The 10301-nt window shown below is 38.5% G+C and overlaps 1 protein-coding gene across 1 annotated transcript; it reads left to right on the top strand.

The window, feature by feature from the left end:
* The first annotated feature begins 9139 nt into the window (after nt 1-9139).
* On the top strand, nt 9140-10078 carry LOC127669371 (olfactory receptor 2B11-like). The gene has a single exon (XM_052163179.1). It carries the CDS (start codon nt 9140-9142, stop codon nt 10076-10078), a length of 939 nt encoding a protein of 312 aa, XP_052019139.1.
* The last annotated feature ends 223 nt before the right edge of the window (nt 10079-10301 follow it).

Raw genomic sequence — 10301 nt, 5'->3', positions numbered from 1 at the left:
CAGATTGGGAAAGGATCTTCACCATCCCTAAACCCGACAGAGGTCTAATATCTAATATATACAAATAACTCAAGAAGGTAGAACCCAGAGAACCAAATAACCCTATTAAAAAGTGGGGTACAAATCTAAACAAAGAATTTTCACATGAAGAACTTCGGAGGGCTGAGAAACACCTTAAGAAATGTTCAACATCATTAATCATTAGGAATACAAATCAAAACAACCCTGAGATTTCACCTCACACCAGTTAGAATGGCTAAGGTCAAAAACTCAGGAGACAGCAGGTTCTGGTGAGGATGTGGAGAAAGAGGAACATTCCTCCACTGCTGGTGGGATTGCAAGATGGTGCAACCACTTTAGAAATCAGTCTGGCGGTTCCTCAGAAAACTGGGCATGACACTTCCTGAGGACCCTGTTATACTACTCCTGGACATATACCCAGAGGATTCTTCAGCATGCAATAAGGACACATACTCCACTCTGTTCATAGCAGCCCTATTTGTAGTAGCCAGAAGCTGGAAAGAACCCAGGTGTCCTTCAACGGAGGAATGGATACAAAAATGTGGTATATTTACACAATGGAGTACTATTCAGCCATTAGAAACAATGAATTCATGAAATTCTTAGACAAATGGATGGAGCTGGAGAACATCATACTAAGTGAGGTAACCCAGTCTCAAAAGATCAATCATGGTATGCACTCACTGATAAGTGGATATTAGCCTAGAAATTTTGAGTACCCAAGACATAATCCACATATTAAATGATGTCCAAAAAGAATGGAGGAGTGGCCCCTGGTTCTGGAAAGACTCAGTGCAAGAGTATAGGGGAATTCCAGAACAGGGAAGCAGGAAGGAGTAGATGGAGGAACAAGGGGAGGGAAGAGGGCTTATGGGACTTGCGTGGAGTGGGGACCCAGAAAAGGGGAAATCATTTGAAATGTAAATAAAAAATATATCAATTAAAAAAAAAAAGAATTCTCAACTGAGGAATACCGAATGGCTGAGAAGCACCTAAAGAAATATTCAACACCCTTAGTCATTAGGGAAATGCAAATCAAAACAACCTGGAGATTCCACCTCACACTAGTCAGAATGACTAAGATCAAAAACTCAGGTGACAGCAGATGCTGGGGAGGGTGTGGGGAAAAAGAGCACTTCTTCATTGCTGGTGGGATTGCAAGCTGGTAAAATCACTCTGGAAAGCAGTTTGTGGTATATCAGAAAATTAGACAAAGTAGTGGAGGACACAGCTTTACCACTCCTGGGCATATACCAAGAAGATGCTTCAACATGTAATAAGGACACATACTCCATTATGTTCATAGCAGCCTTATTTATAGTAGCCAGAAACTGGAAAGAACCCAGATGTCCCTCAACAAAGGAATGGAGACAGAAAACATGGTACTTTTACACAATAGAGTAAACTCAGCTATTAAAAACAATGAATTTGTGATTGCATCACCTCACTTAGGATGATATTTTCCAGTTTCAACCATTTGCCTAAAAATTTCATAAATTCATTGTTTTTAATTGCTGAGTCCATTGTGTAATATACCACATTTTCTGTATCCCTCCACTGAGGGACATCTGGGTTCTTTCTAGCTTCTGGATATTATAAATAAGGCTGCTATGAACATAGTGGAGCATGTGTCCTTATTGCATGCCGAGGAATCCTCTGGGTTTATGCCCAGGAGTGGTATAACAGGGTTCTCCGGAAGTGTCATGCCCAGTTTTCTGAGGAACCGCCAGACTGATTTCCAGAGTGGTTGTACCACCTTGCAATCTCACCAGCAGTGGAGGAGTGTTCTTCTTTCTCCACATCCTCACCAACACCTGCTGTCTCCTGAGTTTTTAATCTTAGCCATTCTGACTGGTGTAAGGTGAAATCTCAGGGTTGTTTTGATTTACATTTCCCTAATGACTAATGATGTTGAATATTTCTTAAGGTGCTTCTCAACCTAAGTGAGGTGACCCAATCAAAAAAGAACACACATGGAATGCAGTCACTGATAAGTGGATATTAGCCCAGAAGCTCTGAATACTCAAGACACGATTAACATATCAAATGATTCCCAGGAAGAAGGAAGAAGAGGGCCCTGTTCCTGCAAAGGCTTGATGCAGCAATGTAGGGGATTACCAGGACCGAGAAGTGGGAGGGAGTTCATTGGGGAACGGGTGAAGGGAAGAGGGCTTATGGGACTTATGGGGAGGGGAGAACCGGCAAAGGGGAACTCATTTTGAATGTAAACAAAGAATGTAGAAAAAATCATTTTGAATGTAAACAAAGTAGTTAGAAAATAAAGATCAAAAAGCAAAACAACAACAAAAAACCAATGAATTCATGAAATTCATATGCAAATGGATAGAACTTGAAAATATCATTCCGAGTGAGGCAACCCAATCACAAAAGAACACACATGGTATGCACTCCCTGATAAGTGAATATTAGCCCAAAAGCTTGGAATTCCCAATATACAATTCACAGACCACATAAAGCTTAAGAAGGTAAAGCAAAGTGTGGATACTTTGGTCCTTCTTAACATATCCATATGAGGAAATACAGAGAAAAGGTGTAGAGCAGAGACTGTAAGAAAGGCCATCCAGAAATTGTTCCACCTGGGGATCCATCCCATATACCAAACACAGACTCTATTACCGATGCCAAGAAGTGCTTGCTGACAAGAGCCTGATATAGCTGTTTCCTGAGAGGCCCTGCCAGTGCCTCACAACTACAGAGGGGTATTCTCTCAGCCAACCATTAAACTGAGCACAACGTCCCCAACGGAGGAGCTAAAGAAAGAATCTGAGGAGCTGAAGGGGTTTACAGCCCCATTGGACAACAACAATATAAACCAACCAGTACCCCCAATGCTCCCAGGGACTTAACCACCAACCAAAGAGTACACATGGAGAGACCAATGGTTCCAGCCAAATGGGTAGCAGAGGATAGCCTCTTCGGACATCAATGAGAGGAAAGGCCTTTGTACCCATGAAGGCTCATTGCACAAGGGGTTCCCTGAACTATGAGTCAGAGAGATTTTTATGGAGACATCACATTTAGAGCTGAATATTCTAAGGTTTCTCATTCTCTGCATAATGATTGGCATCTCTTTATTTGCTATCATTTGCTGAAAGAGGAAGTTACTGTGATGATGCTTAAGAAGGCACTGACCCAGACTGAGTATGGGAGACCCCTATGGAGGAGGTAGGGCAAGAAGTAAAGGAGCCCAAAGGGTTTGCAACAGTACCAAACAAACAGACCCCCAGAGCTCCCAGGGATTAAACTACCAACCTAAGAGTACTTATGGAGTGACCCATCGCTCCAGCTGGATAAGTAGCAGGGGACTGCCTTATCTGGCATCACTAGGAGGGGAGCCCCTTGGTCCTGTGGAGCCTCAATGACCCAGGGTAGGGTAATGCTAGGACACTGAGACAAGAGTGGGTAGGCGGGTAGGGGAGCACCCTCATAGAGGCTGGAGGGACTGGGAGAGGGATAGTGGGGTTGTGGATAGGAAACTAGGAAGCAGAATAACATTTGAAATGTAAGTAAATAAAATAATCAATTTTAATAAAGATATAAGAATAATCAGTAGTTATTATTCATGAAGTTGGAAGCAGATTGTTTTCTTACCATTGCCTTTTAATTGTGATAAAATACTACACACTTAGAATTTTTCTTGGTATTAGTAGATTTATAGTGCATATGAATTCATTGCATATTATTTTTTTATTCTCATGGTTTTAATTACCTTTCTTTCTCATCCTATGCATAATTAAAATCTAATATATTTTTGAAGAAGGTAACATACAAAGCAATTCTCATTTAAATTCCCCAGGATAAATGATTCAAACAAGCTCATGTTTAACTGTGTGTTTTTAGTGGGTGTCAAGTGTATTGGGAAATGGAATCAATTTATTTCAAATGCTTCCCATTGCAGCAATGATTGTCTTCTATCCTCAGCACAGCAGGTAACTAACTAAGCAAATCCTCAGAGAACTCTTTCCAGGGAACTTTGTCTAGTCACAGAAGACAAGGGTAAATAAGATGTCTGTGAAAAAAAAGCACACGGGACTCTTGGGAATAGCAAAGAAACATGATAACATAAAAGCCTTCTTGATATTCTCTATTACTATTTTCCTAACTTGAGCTTTTTCTCCTTTTAGATTCTTTGTGTGAACTAAAAACCTGAGAGTTTTGAAGCAAATCTTAAACTGTCACCTTCATACTAGAATCTCTCTGTCCTCTGAAAAGGAAAAACTAAACTATCTTCCCTTATCACTATTTTTAATCAAATAAAGGGGGTTTATCAAAATAAGGTAAGTGATGAGACACCTGTATTGACAGACTTGCAATCCTAGTAAGGTGGAAAATGTGGGCTAAAGAATCTAATTAGTGCACAGGAAAAACAGCTTCATTTCAAAAATTCTTTCATAAACCTTGGCTAATCTATTTCTGTGGCTTTAGGAACAACTAGACTTTAAGCTGTAACTCATTTCTTTCTCATTCTCTCACTGAAACCAAAAAAAGCACTTAAGATTCTATAAGCAATTTATTTCTCAGATGTTGATTAACCAAGAGAAATATTAATGTTTAGGCATTTGATTGTATAAAAACATCTTTAAAATAGGATTAATCTTGTTCATATAGTTCATCTAAAGCTTTAGTCTATGGTAAAAATATTTTTTTAGCGAAGGGTGTTTAAAAATAAAGGCAGATTTACAACCTACACAGGCCAGAGTACTGTAAATATAAACAAAATGATGTGCCTTATCATATGAATATAATATGTTGGTATGAAAATGTAGGTTGAGATATGGACAGCATGTTGACAGAAACTCAGCCTATTTTTGAGCAGTGATCTTAAACAATCCTGGTTGGATATATTCCTGTGAGTTGAAATTGTGTTACATCACTGAATAAGAAAATTGAAGCCTCTCTCCTTTTTTTTTCATTCCAATCCTCCTACAAAACCTATTCCATTTCCCATTCCCAGGGAATAACATGCATCCCCTTAGACCACTCCTCTTTAGCTGACTTCTCTGCATCTGTGGATTATAAATGTTATTATTCTTTACTTAACGGTTAATATCCACTTATAAGTGAGTACATATCATGTTTGTCTTTCTGGGTCTGGGTTGTCTTGCTTGGAATGATTTTTTTCTACCTCCATCCATTTTTGGTTGGGGTCCTAAGAGTGGGAGCGGAGTGTCTCTGACTCTTTGCCTCCCTATAGGACTCTTTCTTCCTTACTGGGTTGCTTTATCTAGCCTTGATATGAGGGCTTGTGCCTAGTCTTACTGCACCTTGTTATGCAGTTGTCATGGATATTACCAGGAGGCTTGTTCTTTTCTGAAGAGAAACACAGGAGTAGTGGACATGGAGTAAATGGTGAGTGTGTGTGTGTGTGTGTGTGTGTGTGTGTGTGTGTGTGTGATTGTGTAACTGGGAGAAGGGGAGAAAGAGGAATTTATGTTTCTTAAAATACAGAAATAAGATTCTCTTATTTGGGATGAAGTGCTAAAATATTTCAAAGGTGAGAAAAGTTTGCTAGAGAGCTTATCACACACACACAATCATTAAGAAGTTGTTTGAGGAATTAGATAGATGGCTCAGCAGTTAATAGTATTGACTCCTCCTCTAAAGGAACTGGGTTCTATCCTCAGCATTCACATGGAGTCTCATATTCATCATTAATTTCAGTTCTGGGTATCTTTTGCCATTTTTTAGCCTCTGTGGATACCAGACACATATGTGGTACACAGGTTTATATGGAAGCAAAACGATCAAACTAGAAAGATAAGGTTTAAAAATTAGGTTAAAAACAAGTTGTTATAATTATTACTTTTCTAGAATATAGAATTTTTTGTTTTCTATTTTTTTATTTATGCATCTATAAAAATGTGTAGTCATAAAACATGATTCACATCTTAGTCTCAGTGGCTCTTTTGAAACCTCATAAGATGGACCTGAGGTTTCAATCAATCTGCTTCTAACTGCAAGAATATAGTCTGCTATGAAACTGCTGATGGGCTAGAGAAGTAGCTCAGATTTGGGCAATGGAATATTTTCTTAATATCACATTTGGATATTCATTTTATATCAAAGATGAAATTGTATAAAACACTCATAAATAAAATGTATTCATAAACCTTTATAGCTTTCAAAACATTGTTTGACTCAGTTCCTTCATTTTATTGTATCAGCATTGACTATAAATATGAAGTACTAGCATACATCCAAAAAATACAAAATTACTAGGATGTGAATGTCTAAATTACTATCTGTTGACAAAAGATACTTGGAGGTCAAATATACTTATAATATCAATGTGAATAACAAAGAAATCAATATGTCTCTGATTGCTTACCCAATTTTTAAAGGAAAAGAGAAAATCGACCTCAGTTGACAAATAATACATCAAGAAGATGAATGAGTTAATAATAACTTATCACAAATTATTGAATGTCAAAACTTCTACTAAATAATTATATGATAAAGCACATCCATGACACAAAAGAACAACACTGTAATTGAGGCTTAACTTATTTGGCTTGTAAATAAAGGACTGTTGATAACTGTTCAAATATGAAGACAAAATGTCAACAGTATACTAAATACTTGCTCAAACTCAAGTACATAAAGGAGGTTTGTATATAACACAAATTTATTTATTACACATGCAGAAGATTTGCTGTTTTGGCCCAGAATATAGAAATGGACCAGCCAATTTTCCATACTAAGGTTTCAGAGCTCTTCCAACTTCACTGACAGATTCCTGGAAATGTTTCTATGATGTTTCAGTAATGCCTTATGACAGCTCTTAAAATTAGCTCTTATACATTATGCTACATGTTCAGTCAGATAATTTGAAATTCCTTTCAAATTTTATATCAGATATAGAAGCAAAATCCCCAATTGTCACATTATTTTGTGTGCACGGAAGAATATTTGTATGCATGAATGGGGTATGCATATATGTTTCTATTGTGTGGGTGTGTCAGGCATATAAAATCCAGAGTCTGTGCCAAATTTTTTCTACATTTGATTTCTACTTTATGTTTGGAGACTATACCTCCAACAGAACATGGAGACTGCCAACTCAGCTACACTACTTCATCAGCAGGCTCCAGAAAAATAACCAATTTTATTTTAACTAGAGCTGAGATTATAAAATTATAGATTTTTGTTTCCCTTGCCAATATTTTTTTTCTTTTTCTTTTTCTTTTTTTAAAAATATTTTTATTTTCTATATTCTTTGTTTACATTCCAAATGATTTCCCCTTTCCCGGATCCCCCCCTCCCCCGCATATGTCCCATAAACCTTCCTCTCTCCATCCATTCTCCAATCACCTCTCTCCTTTTTCTCTGTCCTTATATTCCCCTCCAACGCTAGATCAATCCTTTCCAGGATCAGGACCCTCTCCATACTTCTTCATGGGAGTCATTTGTTATGCAAATTGTGCCTTGGGTATTCAGGGCTTCTAGACTAATTAATATCTACTTATCAGAGATTGCATTCCATGTGTATTCTTTTGTGACTGGGTTACCTCACTTAGGATCATATTTTCCAGATCAAACCATTTGCCTAAAAATTTTGTGAATTCATTGTTTCTAATTGCTGGGTAGTATTCCATTGTGTAAATATACCACATTTTCTGTATCCATTCCTCCTTTGAGGGGCATCTGGGTTCTTTCCAGCTTCTGGCTATTATAAGTAAGGCTGCTATGAACATAATGGAGCATGTGTCTTTATTGCATGCCGGGGAATCCTTTGGGTATATGCCCAGGAGAGGTATAGCAGGGTCCTCCGGAACTGTCATGTCCAGTTTTCTGAGGAACCACCAGACTGATTTCCAAAGTGGTTGTACCATTTTACAGCCCCACCAGCAGTGGAGGAGTGTTCCTCTTTCTCCACATCCTCGCCAACACCTGCTGTCTCCTGAGTTTTTGACCTTAGCCATTCTGACTGGTGTGAGGTGAAATCTCAGGGTTGTTTTGATGTGCATTTCCCCAATGACTAATGATGTTGAGCACTTCTTAAGGTGCCTTTCGGCCATCTGAATTTCTTCAGGTGAAAATTCTTTGTTTAGATCTGTGCCCCATTTTAATAGGGTTATATGGTTCCCCGGGGTCTAACTTCTTGAGTTATTTGTTTATATTGGATATTAGCCCTCTATCAGATGTGGGGTTGGTGAATATCCTTTCCCAATTTGATGGTTGCTGTTTTGTCCTTTTAACAGTGTCCTTTGCCTTACAGAAACTTTGTAATTTTAGGAGGTCCCATTTGTCAATTCTTGATCTTAGAGCATAAGCTAATGGTGATCTGTTCAGGAACTTTTCCCCTGTGCCCATGTCATCAAGCGTCTTCCCCAGTTTCTTTGCTATTAGTTTCATTGTGTCTGGTTTTACATGGAGGTCCTTGATCCACTTGGAGTGAAGTTTAGTACATGGAGATAAGAATGGATCAATTTGCATTCTTCTGCATGCTGACCTCCAATTGAACTAGCACCATTTGTTGAAAAGGCTATCTTTTTTCCACTGGATGTTTTCGGCTGCTTTGTCGAAGATCAAGTGACCATAGGTGTGTGGATTCATTTCTGGATCTTCAATTCTATTCCATTGGTCCACTTGTCTGTCACAGTGCCAATACCATGCAGTTTTTAACACTATTGCTCTGTAGTATTGCTTGAAGTCAGGGATACTGATTCCCCCAGAATTTCTTTTATTGTTGAGAATAGTTTTAGCTATCCTGGGTTTTTTGTTATTCGAGATGAATTTTAGAATTGCTTTTTCTAACTCTGTGAAGAACTGAGTTGGGATTTTGATGGGTATTGCATTGAATCTGTAGATTGCTTTTGGCAAGATGGCTATTTTAACTATATTATTCCTGCCGATCCATGAGCGTCCTTGCCAGTATTTTTACCTGATTTCTAAAGACTAAAACCCAGGTCTTCTTGCTTTGGCACTGAGCTCTATATGAACTGAGGTGTCTCCTAACCATCTCACATGACATTTCAAACATGGAATCCCAACCCTGGTTTCTATAGTTATAACCAATGAATCATGAGGCTTTGCTATTCCTATAACACTAATTTTCTTGATACTTCTTTACTATAGGAGAATCGGATTGCAGAGAATGTCATTGACCAATAAAAGTCACCCAGAAGAGTTTGTTCTACTTGGTTTTGCAGACCGTCCTTGGCTGGAACTTCCTCTCTTTATTATTCTTCTGGTAACATACCCCACAGCCATGATTGGAAACATTGCCATCATTCTGGTGTCCATATTAGACCCCTGTCTCCACAGCCCCATGTATTTCTTCCTCACCAACCTCTCCTTTCTGGACATGTGCTATACCACAAGCATTGTGCCTCAGATGCTAACCAACCTTGGGGGCTCCACAAAGACCATCAGCTACATGAGGTGTGTAGTTCAGCTTTATTTCTTCCACATAATGGGCGGTACAGAGTGTGTCCTCCTGGCTCTTATGTCCTTTGACCGATATGTGGCCATCTGCAAACCACTGCACTACACCCTCATAATGAATCGACGTACCTGCCTCCTGTTAGTGTCCACTGTGTGGCTGACTGGAATTTCCTATGCTGTCTCAGAGGCCACTGTGACACTGCAATTGCCTCTATGCAGCCACAATAAACTGGATCATTTGGTGTGTGAGATTCCAGTTCTGATAAAAACTGCTTGTGGTGAAAAAGAGACTAATGAGCTTGCTCTCTCTGTGGCTTGCATTTTTCTTTTAGCTGTTCCTCTGTGTTTAATTCTTGCCTCCTATGCTTGTATTGGACATGCTGTCTTTAAAATCAAATCTTCAGAGGGAAGGAAAAAGGCCTTTGGGACATGTTCCTCTCATCTCATTGTAGTTCTCTTGTTCTATGGTCCAGCGATTAGCATGTATCTTCAGCCTCCCTCCTCTATTACAAAAGACCAACCCAAGTTCATGGCTCTCTTTTATGGAGTAGTAACTCCTACACTGAACCCATTTATCTATACCCTGAGGAATAAGGATGTAAAGGGGGCATTAGGTAACCTATTTAGGAACATTTTTATGTCAAAGTGAATGCTTGTACATGCTATATAAACTAGTTAACAAATTAAAGGCTTTTCTTATAACTCATTCCCTGTACATTCATCTTTCCTTTTTATCTTACATATTTTTTTAAAACATGTCTTGTTACTTATGTTTCCTTTAATCATGCTAGGCAATGAGTAATCTTGGATAGTTTTAACCAATATAGATGTTCTGCTTAGAAAAAAATGTTATAATACTTTGTTTTTATACA

The sequence above is a fragment of the Apodemus sylvaticus genome, chromosome 19 (assembly GCF_947179515.1).
Source record: "Apodemus sylvaticus chromosome 19, mApoSyl1.1, whole genome shotgun sequence".
NCBI lineage: Eukaryota > Metazoa > Chordata > Mammalia > Rodentia > Muridae > Apodemus > Apodemus sylvaticus.
Note: the sequence above shows the minus strand (reverse complement) of the source record. Positions and strands in the feature narration are given on the sequence as shown.

Coding starts and splice junctions, on each gene's coding strand:
- LOC127669371 (XM_052163179.1), top strand. CDS start 9,140: ATGTCATTGACCAATAAAAGTCACCCAGAAGAGTTTGTTCTACTTGGT.